Below are 16829 nucleotides of genomic sequence, written 5' to 3'. Positions count from 1 at the left end.
ACGTTCCGTCCTGCCCACCTCCGTTTTGATTAAATTAGTTAACATCTGACTTCTTGCTCGAAGATGGAGAGATGCTGTCGACACCTTCAGGGTTTTGAAACACAGGTTTTTAAAAGTGAAAGTTCTGATTTGGGAAGCGTAGGGGGAGAACCTCTGAATGCGTGTGTGCACGCGAACATGCCCGTGTTTGTGCGGCGCACGTGTAATAGCATGGACACAGGCAGTGGCCGTAAAGAAACGTTGTTTAGCAAGGTGTAGCTTTCATACAATTTTTCATAGAAACACAGGGCAGAGAGGGAGAGAACGAGTGGCTCGGCACAGACTCAGCTTTGCCCGTCCCATGGGCTCCGGCCTGCCTGCTACCAAGGGACTGGACGCGCCCCCAGGGGCAGAGCGTGCCGGGGGGCCCGGGGGTTTCCCTGGGACGGGCCTGGTGCAGGACACCCGGCGCTGGGCGCCCGGGAGCAGAGGGGCCGCCTGGGACCTGCTGTCCGGCGAGTGTGGCAGCCCGGGCTCAGGGACTCTGCAGAGGCCTTCGTGAGTGGTCGCCACAATGCTTCGGCCGGGCTCCTTCCTCCATGGCTTCACCTTCTCCTCCAGGAAGTAGCTTTCCAGGGTGATGTTTAAGAAGATTGCAATTAATTTTTAATAGTAGATTACAGCTTTTCTCGTGATGTGACCAGTGAGCATGTAATTTGGGGGACGTGGGGGTGTCTGTGGGTAAGGGTGTGTCAGTCCCAGGGCTGATGTCTTGGGGCTGGAGCAGACCCAGGGTTGCCCCTGCGTTCTTACCGGGAGGCCAGGCTGGGTGTGGCATTGGGGTCAGGACGCCGGCTCTGGCCGCCTCCTGGTTGCAGCGTGCAGCTGTGTGGAGAGCAAGGGCTCCTCAACTGTGTCAACACCCGTGCTCCCCAGGGCCTGTAGGGGACACTGCACTGCTCCTGTCCTCTGCAGGGGCGCTATGACTGGGGAGGTGGGACCTGGGCACAGCCAGGACCCGCCTGGTTTTCCGTCTGAGCTGGAGCGGCCCCTCGTGGCCCCCAGGCGTCCCGAGCAGGACTCGACTCCCACAGTGCTTCTGATTGCCTCCGTTGCGTTTCCTTCTCCTGGTCAGGCTCTGCCTCCCCCAGCGTGTCTGGGATTTTTGGAGGGCAGCCCGGGCCCTCTGAGGCGGGGGCACTGGTGTCTTCTCAGTGGGCTCCTGGACAGGGGCCTGAGCCCGCCCTCGGAGGACAGGCCACATGGGGAGTCGCAAACAGCGATGAAAGCGTGAACTTCTGACAGCAAAGATTCTAACAGATGGGATCATCAGAGAGGGCGGTTGGGTGGCTCCTTCTGCAAATACGTAACAACGGAAGTGCGTTTCCCCTATTTGGGGTGCCACAACTGTTCCTCTTGGTAAATATGATGGCGTTTGCACTGGTACTTTGAGACCCTTGATTTTTGCGGGGGGTTCGTCCTTGTTGGTGTCTGAACCAGGACACGGCAGAAGGCAGCTCTGTCCTCGAGCAGAATATCCTCAGGCCAGCAGACGTGAACCCGAGAGGGAGATAGGATTTCCATGTGCTGTTTCCATTATTCAGAGACCTTGGAATACTCGTCTCCAGGCATATGATAATGAGGTTCCAAGATGTTATAAAAAGTCTTTTCAAATCAGAAATCCAGAAGCCTGTTTTTCTTGTTAAAATTTCTAACTATACTAATAATTTTAAAATATTTTATTGAGGTGTAATTAACACATAATGTTTCTTAAATCTCGCCGTGCATTTGTCCTCAGAGATGGATTCCTAGGCCATGAGCATCTCCACGAGAGAGATCCCAGAATCTATGTTTTCATCACTCCTTGAGGGGTTTTCTTTGTAGGTGGTGATTGGAGTATGTTGGCAGTGATTAGCCTCTGAGAATCTACTTACATATCTAGGTCTCCATACCTAAAACACATCCCTCCCTTCCTCCATCATCCATCATTGATCCCTCCACCGTACATCTATCCATCATCCATCCATCCATCCATTATCCGTCCATCCATTATCCATCCACCATCCACCATCCATCATCCATCCATTCATCCATTATCCATCCATCTATTATCCATCCATCCACCATCCATCATCCATTCATCTACCATCCATCCATCCCTTCACCGTCCATCCATCCATCATCCATTCATCCATTATCCATCCATTATCCATCCATCCACCATCCATCTACCATCCATCATCCATCATCCATCCATCCACCATCCATCCATCCACCATCCATCATCCACCATCCATCCATCATCTATCCATCTACTGTCCATCCACCATCCATCCATCTTCCATCCATCATCTGTCCACCATCCACCCACCATCCATCCATCCATTCATTATCCGTCCATCCATTATCCATCATCCACCATCCACCATCCATCCATCCATCATCCATCCATCATCCATCATCCATCCATTCATAATCCATCCATCCACCATCCATCCATCCATCCATCCAGCATCCATCCACCATCCACCATCCACCCACCATCCACCATCTATCATCCATCCATCATCCATCATCCACCATCCATCCATCATCTATCCATCTACTGTCCATCCACCATCCATCCATCTTCCATCCATCATCTATCCACCATCCACCCACCATCCATCCATCCATCCATCCATCCATTCATTATCCGTCCATCCATTATCCATCATCCACCATCCACCATCCATCCACCCACCATCCATCATCTGTCTATCCATCCATCCAGCATCCATCCACCATCCACCATCCACCCACCATCCACCATCTATCATCCATCCATTATCCATCCATCCATCATCCATCCATCATTTATCCATCCATCATCCATCCATCAGTCATCCATCCATCATCCTTCCATCCATTAAACAAATCGAACACATGTTATGTGCCAGGCACAGTCCTAGATTCTGAGAACAGCAGTAAACCAAACTAGACTAAGGCTGCCAAAATTTCCTGCCCTTGTGGAACTTGGTTTCTACTCATCAAAAAGATGATGGGTGAATGAATGAATGAAAATATACAATGTTAGATTGCTATACATGTTAAGGAGGAAAAATAAACCAGAGAGGTTTCCCCAAGGTTGGGTTAGGGGACTGAAAGTAAGCTGGTGGGGTTGCGGAAGGCAACTTTCGAGTAAGAGCAGAAAACAGGGAGGGGACCCGCCGTGCAGCTGTCTGGGGGAGGACATCGCGGTAGCGGGAAGTGTTGGAGGGGCCCTGGGGACCTTGCCGGCCAGGTAGGACGGGGCTGGCACTCTGAGTTGTTGGGCCACATGATCTCAGGACACTGCAGACACCTCTCCCTGGGGCGGAGGCCGGCAGCCGCTGGGTGAGGGCTGGCGGGTGGCCATGCCCCTGGTCCCAGGGCTCCACCACGTGGGTCTGTGCTTCCGGACGCCATGTCCTCATGCCGTCTCCTTTCTCCTTCCAGAGCACTACAGCTATGCACCCACCAGCATCGGCTCTGCCCTGCCGCTCCCCACAGCACACCCCTCGCTGCCAGCCCCGTGTCATGACCTGCAGACCGCCACCGCGGGCCTCTCGGCCATGCCAGCAGCGAGTCACTCCGCGGGCTATGGGGCAGCCATGGACAGCGCGTCCGCGGGGTACTTCCTCTCTGCCGGCAGCATCAGGCCTGATGGGGCCCCGGCCCTGGAGAGCCCCCGCATCGAGATCACCTCGTACCTGGGCCTGCACCACAACAGCAGCCAGTTTTTCCACGACGTGGAGGTGGAGGACGTTATCCCCGGCGCCAAGCGGTCCCCATCCACGGCCACGCTGAGCCTGCCCGGCCTGGAGGCCTACCGCGACCCCGCGTGCCTCAGCCCGGCCAGCAGCCTGTCCTCCCGCAGCTGCAACTCCGAGGCCTCCTCCTACGAGTCCAACTACTCGTACCCGTACACCTCCCCCCAGACATCTCCCTGGCAGTCTCCCTGTGTGTCCCCCAAGACCACGGACCCCGAGGAGGGCTTTCCCCGCGGGCTGGGGGCCTGCACCCTGCTGGGCTCCCCGAGACACTCCCCGTCCACCTCACCCCGCGCGAGCGTCACGGAGGAGAGCTGGCTGGGCACCCGCACCTCCCGGCCCGCGTCCCCCTGCAACAAGAGGAAGTACAGCCTCAACGGCCGGCAGGCCCCCTACTCGCCCCACCACTCGCCCACGCCGTCCCCGCACGGCTCCCCCCGGGTCAGCGTGACGGACGACACGTGGCTGGGCAGCACCACGCAGTACACCAGCTCGGCCATCGTGGCGGCCATCAACGCCCTGACCACCGACAGCAGCCTGGACCTGGGCGACGGTGTCCCCGTCAAGGCCCGCAAGACCGGCCTGGAGCACTCGCCCTCGGTGGCCCTCAAGGTGGAGCCGGCCGGGGAGGACCTGGGCACCACCCCGCCCGCGTCCGACTTCCCGCCCGAGGACTTCTCCACCTTCCAGCACATCCGCAAGGGTGCCTTCTGCGACCAGTACCTGTCCGTGCCGCAGCACCCGTACCAGTGGGCGAAGCCCAAGTCCCTGACGCCCACATCCTACATGAGGTGAGCCGGGCGCGGCGGGGTGGCGGCGTGCGGGCTCAGACACCGGGCGGGGACTCCCTCCTGGCTCTGGAGGCTGAACGCCAGGACGGGGTGTCTGCGGGGTCCTCCTGGTGCTGGGTGCAAGGGTCTGTCCCAGGCCACGCCCTGAGGTCCCGGTGGTTTGTGGTGAATCCTTGGTGTTCTTGGCCCACAGAAGGTCTCGGTCTCTGCCTTCGTCCTCATGCGACCTTCTCCCCACGTGGCTCCCGTCTCTCTCCAGGTTCCCCTTCTGTGCCGACGCCGGTCCTGCTGGGTGGCGGCCGCCCTGACGGCCTCATTCTACCCTGATCTCTGCACAGTCCCTGTTTCCCGTCAGGCCCCACTCACAGCCCCTGGGCTTGGGGCTCCAGCACGTGGCTTCTGGGGCCCGTTCTGCCCACGGCGGGTTCACAGACAGGCACACAGCCACCCTCTCAGTAGCGCAGACCTGGCTCCGCGCTGCCTTTCGCGTCTTAATCGCCATCACCGCGTCGGGTGCAGATGGGACCTGGCTCTACAACCCCCCAGGGCAGCCAGCTTGCTGCGTTTCGAGAACAACACGGCCGCCTCCTCCCGGGAGACGCAGCGCTGGCTGGCAGCCTGGCGGGGAGGGCTCAGGCGAGCTCCTGCTCGCTGGGCCGTGGCTGCTGGTCTCTCAGACGGTGCAGGGGCCGCTGGCCCTCGCCAGGTCCACCTAGCCTGCCTGGTGTTTTCACATTTAATAAACAATTTGCCCAGCAGGCGGACCTTGCACACCCTGGCAGGGTGCTTTTTGCCCAGGGTCTTTATGGCCTGTGACATCAGCGTTCATAGCCCTCTGCGGGCAGCCCAGTCCTGGCGATCGCTGGGTTCTGTTTCTCCCGTCCCCGTGCATCACAGGCCGTCGTGGAGGCCAGGTTGGGTGGCAGGGCGCGTGTGCCCCTGAGATGAGAGCCAATCGGCGAGGCCACGCGTGGCAGAAACTGTTGCGCTGTGCCCCTCTCCGCCTCCCACGGCTGCGGCCGAAGCCGTGGCCGGGGTCCAGGGTCAGAGCTGCCCGTGGCGGCTCAGCTCCAGGCTGTGAACGAGCCCGGCTGAAGCCGCAGGAGCTCGTGGCAAAGGAGTGGGACGGGAGCATTAGAGCAGCAGCCGGTGAGGCCGCAGAGGGGCAGGAGGACTCCGACCCTTCCTGGCCCGCGCTGGTGCGTCCCCCGCCCGCCCCGGCTTCTGCTCTCGGCACTGTGAGGTGTGCAAGGCAGAGTTACCATCAAAACAGATCGATCTCAGGACCTGCATTTAATTCATAAACACAGGAATTTAAAAAGTCCATCTGCTGGCATTTGGAAAATTTGAGAACTGTTTATGCGTGCCGTGCTGTCACTGTGATTTTTATTTAAATAATAATATTTTAAAGCTGACTGAAGCATACTGTCACGCGCCTGCCCAGTTCCATGGTCGTCTGCGTTTTCATGGGCAGCAAAGGTCACTGTCCCTCTGCTCAAATGTGAGGTCGAGGGCAGGGTGACGCCATCGGGCGTAGCTGTGGCTAGAAGTGGGAAGAGTTTCCTGAGAAGTGGAGCCACGTCAGGGAAACCCTGCGTGTTGTTTCCTGGGCTGCCGTGGCTGCCGGCCGACGGCGGCTTTGTCAGCAGGAAAGGACGGCCAGGGTCCGGCCGTCGGGGGCGGGGCTGGCTCCCTCTGAGGCTGGGAGTCTGTTCTCGCTGCTGCCTGTGTCCCTTGATGCTCTCGGTCCTCGGTGCGTGTCTGTCTGAACGTCCCTTTACACGGATGCTGGTCCTGTGCGTCAGGCTGCTCTGACCTCCTCTGTGCTGGGAACGAACCGACGGCCACACTGGGGCCAGGGCCCATGTATGGGTCTGGGGGACACGGCACAGCCCTGCAGCGCCAGCGTGCTGCGTGGCTTTCAGATGGAGCCTGTCGCGGGTCCCTGCTTGGCCTGCGCGGCCGTGGTGTCCTCGGGGACGTTTGGTGTTTCCTCTCTGCCCGTGCCGGACCTGCCTTTGATTCGGCAGTTGGAAGCAGGCAGCCGTGTTTTTCCTGTGCTTGGGAGTTTCAGCAATAATTCTGCTGCCAATGGCTCTGCTGCCTTTATCTCTTGGTGACAGAGCAGCCCTGGCGAGCCGTGGTGTCCTGACATTCCTGTGGGCTGTGCAAACAAACAGGGCTCGGGAACGCACCGCACTGTCGCCAGCGGTTTGCAGTTAACCTTTCCCACTGTTTTGGTTCCACATCAAAATATGTTTCCTGGTCCCTGGAGATACGTTTCCGTGCGATCTCATTAACGGGTGCTCCGGGGCAGCTGGAAGCCACGGCAGAAACGCGCTGCTAGGTTATTTTGCCTGTGGGACGGAGGGGCCAGACTTCCTTCCCGCGAGCACCTTTCAGTCCGTGCACGTGAGGGGCTCGGGCGCCCACGGACGTCAGCGGGGCCTCCGAGTGCGCAGCTGAAATGCCGTGTTTTCAGTTACCTCCAGAGTTTGGGGTGGAGAACCTGTCACGGCGCAGCCGGCCGCCCTTCCTGTGGGGCGCTGCACTCTCTAATCCCGTCCCAGCGCCGGAAGGAGCCTCCCCGTGAACGGTGCACAGGGCTTGCGGGGCCCTGGCGGCGTCTGGGGCTCCCGCGTCTGTGAAGGAGACGCTTCAGAGAATGGTGCTAAAGTCTTGCTGAAGTTGAAGAAATTAAAGTGCTTCTGAAACTATTACAAGGGTACCTGATAGAATTCCGTAGTTTAGAGCTATTTTCCAGTTTAACGGAAGGGTGCTTCTGCCGTCACAGCTTGGGAAGCCGGCACAGAAGTCATAGGTCTGGCTAGAACCACCCCCAGTAACAGCGTCAGAATTTTAACTGTTTGTTGTAGCATCGAGCGAGGGCCGCGCAGCCTCTCCAGGGAGGAGTGGGGTTTCCTGCCCACCCTGCTCCCTCCGATGTGACCTGAATGCCGCTGGCTCGAATATTAGGTAGGAGACGCCCATTTACATGGGATTATCTCTAAATGGTAGTTTTCAGACGGTGGCTTTTAGAGATTTTGTATTAACCCAGAGAAACTAAAGTTTAAATGATCTTTCCTTCACGCGCCCAATCGTTCAACCAGACTTCATCCCGCACCTGCTGTGGTCGATGCGGGTCTCTCAGGGCTGTCCGTGCAGGCATCTTTTTTTCCTTCTAGAATAGGCTCATGGAAAGTTAAACTCTTGAGGTTTTAACGTGGTGAGCTGTGTGTAGCCAGCATAATCTCTGAGTTTGCCTTTATTTTTTAAAAATTTTATTTTATTTTTTAGAGACAGGGTCTCGCTCTGTCACCCAGGCTGGAGGCAGTGGTGTCATCACAGGTCACTGCAGCCTCGGACTCCTGGGCTCATGACCCTCCCGCCTCAGTCTCCCAGAGCGCTGGGACCGCAGGTGCGAGCCACCTCACCTGGCCTGAATTTGCCTTTAAAGGGGCAAAGCAGTGGGAGGAATTTAGTGGTGAAAAGAAACTAGTTGTGGAAAGGCAGAAGCATTTTAACATGAGTCTCTTTGTAACATTTACGGCGCATTTATTGAGTTAAATTCCTACACGTGAAACATTGCTTTTTTGGCTTAAGTCCTTAAAAAGAAGTAAAATATCCAAGGGGAAAAATAGGCTTAATGAACAATTTTTACTTAGAGCCAGCTTGGCTCGGATGATCCGAAATGGCTGTGTGTTCAGGTCAGTGTATTTCAGACATTGTTTCTTTTAGGTTTTTGGCTTTGATATTGAAGATTTTAGGAATATCGGTAACTTTTATGCTACGCAGAAGTGTTAGCTGCGAAAGGTCAGATGAAACCCCTCTTGTGTTGTATAAATTATGGGGACATTTCGGAGTCTGTCCTAATTTGGAACGAGATTAAATAAGCCTGTGGACCAGTAACAAGTAAACCTCTGTCTTGTCTTTCTCCGAACACAAACCCCTCCCAGCCTCATTAGGTAATTTCCTCGGAATGTGGACGGCGGTTTTGCTCCTGGGACCTGGGTCTCCGCGGGCGTGGCGCTGGGCAGGGGGTCGATGAAGGTTTAGGCTCTCGTGGCCCCCAGGCCGTGGGGTGAGGGGCTTCTCCAGGCTCTGGTGACCGAGCCAGACCGTCCGGACCTTTGAGTCTTAGGGAACAGCTTCCCTAGGCTCTGGTGGCCCTCGGGGACACCGGTGACGGCCGTGTGATTCCAAACCGCGAGCCCAGGGCCTGTGGCACAGCAGGACACGGAGAGCCGTGGCCGTGGGATCTCCCAGCGCACTCCCACCGCTGTGGCCTCCTGGGAGATGCTTAGCCTAGGAGTCGAGGACGTGGCATTGCCCCGCGGTGCGCAGAGAGAGCGCCGAGCGCCGGGCGTGGCCTGGGGGACAGACTGTCACACCCATCTGCAGTGAGCCCTGTTCTCTCCCGCGAGGGCGCCCGGCCCCAGAGACGGCGTTGTTCCGGCTCTGGCGTCTCCTCCTGCGGTTCGGGGCTCCACAGGCTTCCTCACTCGCCCCCCGGGCCCTGCGCGTCCAGGCAGGTCCTCGCGACCTCCCTTCGCTCTCGACCGGGAGCCGTGCGCAAAGTTAGCGCCTGGGAGAGGTTCTCAACCGGCTGCGAGCCCGGCAGGTCCGCGTGTCTGGAGCGAGCGCAGCCTGTCTCCAGGCGCATTAACGTTCGCGACTGTGGCGGCTTCGTCCGGCTGCGCCAGGAGCACCCGCAGGTAACCCCCGTGCGCTGGATGGTCCAGAAAGAGCTCTGAAGGGACGAGGGCACACGGGGCTCCTGTGACCGAGGACGGACGTTCCTCTTGGTCCACCGTGACCTGGCGCCACCTGCTCAGGACCCGCGTGCGGCGAGTGGGTGGTTAGAGTCTCGCGGCACCGGCGTCCTGCCGCCCTTCCCTGGCTCTGCAGAGTCGGGTGGTTACGGGCACCGTTGGGACAGGCAGGGCCTTTCTGTGCCGCCGGAGGAGTCCACCGGCCCCGTCCGTGTCCGGCGACGCTCTGCAGATGAGGATGCTGGACGGCCCCCGCCCAGGGACGCAGCCCAGGCGCGGTCGGGTCACTTGTCCTGGGCCTCCAGGCCACGACCCGCACGTTGGAAGCAGTGACACTCGTGGGGGACGTGGTCCTGACGCCGTTTCCGTGCCTGGCTGCGGTCACATGCCTGGCCACGGTCAGGTGCACGTTGCCGGGCAAAGGCTGGCGTCACGGTGTTCCCAGGCTGGTGGCCGGCCCCTCCCCGTGCAAGGCTGCTGCTTCCGGAACGAGACTGTCCCCCGGTTGCTAGGACGACCCCTGGCACAGACCTGGGCCACACAGAGACACCAACTTGCTCCCAGGAACATTTCTGCACCAGGACGGTGGCTGACGTGTCCCCAGGGACCGGGCCACCCGCGGGGCGGCGAGGCCTGTGACGATGCTGGCTCCCACCCTGGCTCCCACCTGGAGCCGATGCCAGAAAGCCCCTCCCCCGGCTGTGGGCGCGTTGCCTGGGGGCGGCGTGTGTGGCCCAGCTGCACTTCGTGCGTGAGGAAACTGAGGCACATGGAGACTTCTGGATGCAAAAGAAAAGCGTGAAAAGCTGTGAAGCCTCCGGAGTCCCGCGCAGGACGCGCACGGCGTGGTCGGGGAGGACTCCGGGCTGAGGTCTAACGCGGCCTCGAGCCCCCCGCAGAGGATGCTCCGTGGCGCGAGGGTCGGGATCTGAGCGCTCTCTGCTTGGCGACGTCCAGGACGTGCTCCAGGCCTCGGGTGTCTCTGGTCCTCGGGAAAAACGCGTCCTTGGTCCGAAGCACCTGCAGGTGTCTGGGGAGCAGCCCGGAGTGTCTCGTCCTGAACCTCCGACGACGGCCTCACGCTTGCCTTTCGGAGACGACCGTCCGGGTCTGTCCGTGGTCTGTGTCCAGACACAGGTCGGGGGTGAGCTCCGATCCGACCGGCGACCACTTCAGCGTCTCTGTCGGCAGAGAGCGAGCCGGTCGTGGCCTCAGGCTCCTGACCTGTTCGTGGCCACCCCGCCTCACCTGGTGGGGCGTTAAGTGTCCTGTTCTCGCTTCGTGGGCAACCCTGGGCAGGTGCAGCCTGAACGTCCACTGCCAGAGCTTCACGTCTGTGGGGACAGGTTGGCTGTGGCTCTGGGGACGTCTGAGAGGGTGTTTGGGGCCTGGGAAGCCCCCGTTCCCTCCCGACTTGTCCAGCGCAGGCACCAGGGACAGGTCGAGGGCTGGGGTCCCCTCCAGGGCCGCCGCCGTGGGTCTGGGGGCAGCGGGCGAGGATCGGCTGCTGGCACCTGCCCGGCGTCACGCGGGGCCAGGCCCGAGACACAGGACGGTGGGTGGCGAGAGCAGGCTGAGTCCTCACTCAGTACGGTCACCACCCAGCGCGGGCCTGTCTGCTGCTTTTCCTGATGTCTCCGTGTCTCTGCCTCCACCTGGGTGGGGCGCCCTCCCCTCTGCCCCCTCCCCGCGTGCTCTGGAGCTGCGTAGCCGCTGCTCAGGTGGCGGGTTTGGGAGGCCAGTCCCTCTATGGGAGGACGCTGGTCCGGGGGGGGGCCCCGGGGCCTTTCCAGATTGTTACAGAAACAAAAGCCCAGCGCGGAAGGTTTGGCGAAAGGCCTTGTCATTGGACCTTGGATTAAAACCACGTGGTCTGTGAGGTCCCACGGGCAGGGCAGGGGGCGCTGGACGCTGAATGGTTGGGAACACGGCACGACGTGGCTCCCGTAGCCCGGCAACCCTGCCGGTGTCCGAGCAGCACAGCTCGTGCTGGGCGTCCCCTGCCCTCCCAGCCGGACTCTGGGCTGCCCTCCAGGAAGCCTGACCTCTGGCGTGGGAGGGACCTTCCCAGGGCCGGGTCTGCGGCACCTGCAGGCTGCGGCTGGGCTCTGGCCGAGGCGCTGGGTGGTCCTGGGCGCGGCCCCCGCCGGCCCGGAGGCCCAGGGCCTGCTAGGTGGCTGGGAAACGCGCTGACAGCCTTCTTTGGCCTCCTTCTAAATTGGGGAGAAAAAGCCCTGAACAGCCCAGCGGTCGGGAGGCCTCTGGCCGCGGACCTGGAAAGCGTCCGGTCACCGCACAGTCTTGTGTCCTCAGGCTCGACGTCACTGGCCCCTCGGGCCACGTCAGTCCTGCCACGCGCGGGGGCTGCAGCTGCCTCTCCCGGGTGGAGGAGTCGGGGGAGCCTTTTCGTGTTCTGAGCGATGGGCTCACGTGGAACGTTCGGAATCGAAAGGATTTTGCCCAAACCGTTCAGACAGAAGAGCCACCTCACACCGGTCTCTGTCCGAGGAGTTGTTGAGGTTTTGGAGGCTCCCTCGAGGGGGGATGCGCAGTCCTAGGGCTGGGGACCGGCCTTCCTGGGGACAGGCTCCGGGAGGCCCCTAGGCAGCCTCTGGTTCTTCGGTGAATTTAAGCCCATTCACCAAAGCTCTCGAGGGGAGGCCGAGGGCAGAGGCTGAAACTGGAAGCCTGAGAGCGCGGTTCCTGTGTGTCTGGTCCCGCCGCCCGTCTGATGTTATTTAAACGTAGACAGAAACACGCACCCTGGTGACGCGTGACTTAGAGCAGCGCCGTGTTCAGTGTGCGTCTTTCAAACTTAATCTTGAACGATTTTTTGGCCGTTCGCTTTTATTGCAGAGAATTTTAAAAGTGCAGAATTAGGGACCTGTCACCGGGGCCCCCAGGTCCACCCTGCGGCCCCTCTGTCCCGCCCCCTGCTGTGGAGCACATCCCAGCATCACGGTTTTATCCGGACGTTTCCGTGTCTCTCCCAAAGGTAGGAACTCCTTTTTAGAGACTGAATCAAAAACCGTAATGTCCCCTTTTACGCCATAAACGTTAACATACACAACTGTGATTTGTTTACGTAGTAAGAATAAACTAATTTTGATACCTTTATTTCATATAACGAATTTAAAACAATCCCTTAACGCCATCACGTCAGAGTCCAGGCTCCCTGCCCCGTTTCCGTGGCAGTTGCTGGAATCAGATCCCCCTGGGTCCCCGCGGGGTCCCCAGCCTGGGCTTTGCTGACTGTCCCCAGGGGGCGTCTGGCCTGCTCTCCTCCCCACATTCCCTGTTTTTTCCTTAAATTGGTGCCGTGTCTGGGGCTTGCCGGGGTCACGACTCTGCTCTCTGTGGCCTCAGTGGTCGTTGCTCAGGCAGGTTCTAGAACGATCTTCAGCTGTAAACGGCGAGGCCGCGTGTGCAGCAGGGCGGGGCCCAGCGAGTGGTGATGGTGGCGGCTCTGCGCCCTGGGGCAGCGGGAGGAGCGGCACTTTCACGGCCAGGCGGTTGTCGCCGAGGTGACCTTGGTGTTGAACTGCGGTGTGAGTGACCGGAGTCCCTTCCTTGATCAGCCGTAGCCTGAGTTTGTCGGCCGCAGCGGGAACGCAGGAGGGAAAGCGCGATGAACGTGTACTGAGAGCCTCCGCACTGTAGACTCCGCGCCAGTGAGTGCTCCCGAGCGCCCGTCACCGCGGCCGAGGGGTGGAGGCAGCGTGAGAACGAGGGCCCCAGCTGTGTTGTGGAGACCGGAGCTAGTGGGTGTCCACGTCGCGCTCGCTGAGATGAACGAGGCCGTCGCAACTGGACCCAGAAGCAAAGCTGCGCCGGTGAACCGTCGGGTGGGGGCTCCCGGGGTGACCCGTGCCTGACCCGCGACGCTCGGACGCCCAGGTGCAGCTGAGCCTGAACCCACAGCCGTGGGCGGGAGCTCGGGAAGCTTAAGGCTTTTGCGTCTCTGACCGTGGACCACCGTGTGTGCGGATCGTGACCCCAGGGCTGGAAACGCCCTTCACGCTTTTGCTGCGTGAGGCAGACACAAAGGCAGAACACGAGAGGCTTTTCTCGCGGTAAATGGGTGGCCTGGGCAGCCCACAGATCGTGTGATGCAAGCAGGGAGCGTGGCGGGTGCCCACAGGCAGCGTGAGGCTGGCGTGGCCGCCCCATCACCGCAGAGGCTGGCCCGGCGTCCCCGCCCCCAGCCCCGCCGGAGCCTGAGGCCCTACCGTGTGTGACTCGAGTGGGGCTGGCAGGTCTGGGAGGGGGTCTGGGTGTCACCTGTCCCCTTGCCACCCGGCGCCACCCGTGGCAACCTCAGGGGAGCTTCCGCTGGTGCCCGTCGGCCAGGTCCTGTGCAGCCCCGAAGTCGTTGGGGAGGTCGGAGAAACGAGTCGGGGGGCCGGAAGGGTGCGTGGTAGACGGTCGCGCCAGAGAGCCTCTGCGCCCCCCAGACACGCACCCATCGCACAGACGTGCGGCCTCCCGCGTGGGCGTCCCGGCGCTGTGACGAGGATTCCCGGGCGGCGTGGGCCTCAGCAGGCACGAGCCGGCTCCCGTGAGCTGGAGACACCTGGGTGCGCTGCCGTGTTCCAGCCAGGGGCACGGGGGTCTCGGGTCCCGCCCGAAATGCCGCCACGAGGGGGGCCAGAGCCCCAGCACCTGGGGGCGACCGCACCCCGCTGCCCCCCAGGACTGCGCAGGGTCCCCCTCTACCTTCCACGTCAAGCCTTCGCCTTCTTGCAGGAGGAGCCGAGGCGCAAGCTGTCGGATGCCCCGGGTCCCACGAGTCACAGGCTTCAGGCGGGAGCCGCCCCTGCGCAGCCTGGACCCCGCCTGTGAGCTGGGCTCCCACGGGTCCGGCACCTGCCTCCTGCTGGTCGTGTCGCTCCGCCCGCGAGGCGCGATGGGCCGGTGCACACATGGAGCCCGCGGTGTGCGGGGTGGGTCCCTGCAAACCCGTCTCCAGACACGCCCGTCATAGCGAGTCCGGTTCCGCGTCCCGCTGCGAGCTGTTAGTGGCAGGGAGAGTAGGGCTCCTGGTTCTGAGACCGGCCTCTTCCATTTTTGAAAGTTCTGGAACCTGCCCTATCAGGGAGATTAAATAATTGGCGGGAACTTGTCACGAAGGAAGGGAAGTATTTTAAGGCTGTGCTTGGAAGACGTTTCCATCTCGGTCGCGAAGCACTGACCGGGCCGTGGCCGCAGGTCCAGGCGTGGCCGCCACGCGCCTCCTGCAACTTTCAAGCCCTTGCGTGGGGATGGCGTCCTCGTCGCCGTGGGTTTCACGCGTGAGGTGGGGGGGGGACCGTGGCCGGCCCAGCGTGGCGCGGTGCTGTGCCCTGCGCGTGCCTAACCGCCTGTGTGTCGTTCCAGCCCGTCCCTGCCCGCCCTCGACTGGCAGCTGCCGTCGCACTCGGGCCCCTACGAGCTTCGGATCGAGGTGCAGCCCAAGTCCCACCACAGAGCCCACTACGAGACGGAAGGGAGCCGCGGGGCAGTGAAGGCGTCGGCCGGAGGACACCCCGTCGTGCAGGTATGGGGGCCGCCGCGCACTGAAGCCGCGAGTGACGTGGTGCTTTGGTCCAAAAGGCAACTCCGGAGCAGCAGCTCTTTTCCTGTTTCTGGAAGTTACCTTTTGCCAACCAGTGGAGCTAAATGTCGTTTCCACAGCGAGGGCCTGGCTGGTTTCTGGACACGCTAGACCTACTGCGGCTCGCTCCGCGGCCCTTTGTGCGGCCGAGGTCATCTCTCGGCGTTTTGGGGCTTCCCCGACGCAGGTCTCGCCCTGCCTCTGACCCGGGTGTTCGGATGGTTCGTTCTTTCGAAACTCCCGGAAGCCTTTGCACCCCTGAGCGGTGTTTCTCCAGCCTCTGGGAATTCCTGGGAAGTGCAGGCTCTGAGGCCCCCCAGCCCTGTGGATCTCAGAGCCCGGTGTGGGGGCCCAGCGTGGGGCACGGGTGACACCGTGGGTGCCCCCAGGGGAGGCGCTGGGCGTGTGGCACCTGCGGCCACGGTGTCCCTTCGGGCCTGGCTCCCTTCGGGCGGCTCCGGGTGCTGGTCCCTGACTTGGTTCACGACCAGGGAAAGGACACGCGGCGTTAGGGCGTCGTGGCTGTGGCCGGGCGGCATGTTGGCAACTGCGTGGCCAGGCGGCGTCCGCTCCTCAGGCCGGATGGGTGTGCAGGCTGCTGTCTGCGGTGCCAGCGGCTCCTGGTGTCTTGCTGTCTGCGCCCGAGCCCCGGACCCCACTCGGGCTGTGCCATGTGGGGCTGTAGCGCTGGGCGCTGGAGAGAGCTTTCCCCGCGCACCCTGACCCTGTAGAGCCCGCACGGAGCGGCTGTTGAGTGAGCGGAGCAGGCTGCGCGTTTGCGTTTTACTCCATTTAGATAAGTAGGAGGGTTTCGAGGGTGGGTGGCGTGACGGTCCACGGCGTGGACCCACCGGGCGCTTGCGGGTGGCGTCGAGGTGGTGTTTGTGGTCTGCGTGCACAACGCCGGTTAATTCCTGCCTCGTTGGCCGTGTGATGCTTGGAGACGCAGGCGTCGTGTGTGCACAGCAGCCAGCTTGACATTGAGCGTTTCCGCCTTCCCGGGTGGAAAAGGTCTGATCGCGCCTGTGCATAGTTGGCCGAACAACTGCAGGCGTTTGCCACCCTCACTGGTTCCTACTGAGCGAAGGCGCGTCGCTGCGTTACGGAAAAGGTCTTGAAGGAAATGGAGCACTAGAGAAATAATGGCCGAGCCCACTGTGAGGGCCGCCGCGCCCGGGCTGCGCAGACTCCTCGCTGGGCTGGAGCGTGGGCGGCACCTGTCTCCCGTCACACGTGTTCCCGAGCCCTCCGCCCCCGGGCAGGGTGGGCGTCAGTCCGTCCACGCAGACGGCGCAGAAAGGATCGAGACGCTGCAGAGGATTCGTGACACTTAAAACATTAATTTACAACGTCTTTGATGATTTCCTCTAAATTATTCCAAATCACTGGTCGGCGCAGTGCAGCGTGGCCACTTGGGACGGGCCGACAACGTGTTTGGTGGAACAGACGCCCCACGGCCGAGACGCAGGAGGACGATCCCCGCGCAGAACGTCAGGACCCGCCAGCGTCTGCCGTCTGTGGCAAGTCAGCGTTGGGAGTTACTGACGCGTCTGTGGCTAAGCGAGTTCACGCCTGTGCGAGTGTGAGGTCAGCAGGAGAAACGGGGTTTGGGGGTTTGTCTTCTCTTTCGGTCGGTGGACCCCAAATTGGATAAAAACAGAATCTGCACGTGATCAGTGAAAACAGAAAACTCGGTTGCCGTGGACGCCAGTGACCACGTTCTTCTCTGTGCCGTTGGGTCACTTTTGCGTCTCCTTCCGCACCGAAGCTCTCTCCTCCTCCTCCAGAAATGACGCGTGTCACGGTGGCCAAGACGCACTCGCAGCGGAGGCCACGGACCACTGATGCGTCGGGATAAGGGCCGGCTCCCGGGAACGCCATGGTCGGGGGTCGGCGCTGTGGG

At 61.1% G+C, this 16829-nt stretch overlaps 1 protein-coding gene across 2 annotated transcripts in view; it reads left to right on the top strand.

Annotated features, from left to right (window-relative positions):
- NFATC1 (nuclear factor of activated T-cells, cytoplasmic, calcineurin-dependent 1) overlaps positions 1-16829 on the top strand; it is a 115648-nt gene that overhangs the window by 12338 nt on the left and 86481 nt on the right. For both annotated transcript variants that reach the window (XM_012657820.1, XM_012657821.1), the window contains exons 2-3: positions 3457-4561; positions 14710-14869. In XM_012657820.1, coding sequence (XP_012513274.1) covers positions 3457-4561; positions 14710-14869 — 1265 coding nt within the window. The remainder of the gene's footprint in view (positions 1-3456; positions 4562-14709; positions 14870-16829) is intronic.

Source organism: Propithecus coquereli, unplaced genomic scaffold (genome assembly GCF_000956105.1).
Source record: "Propithecus coquereli isolate 6110/MARCELLA unplaced genomic scaffold, Pcoq_1.0 Scaffold560, whole genome shotgun sequence".
In the NCBI taxonomy this organism is placed as follows: Eukaryota; Metazoa; Chordata; class Mammalia; order Primates; family Indriidae; genus Propithecus; species Propithecus coquereli.
Note: the sequence above shows the minus strand (reverse complement) of the source record. Positions and strands in the feature narration are given on the sequence as shown.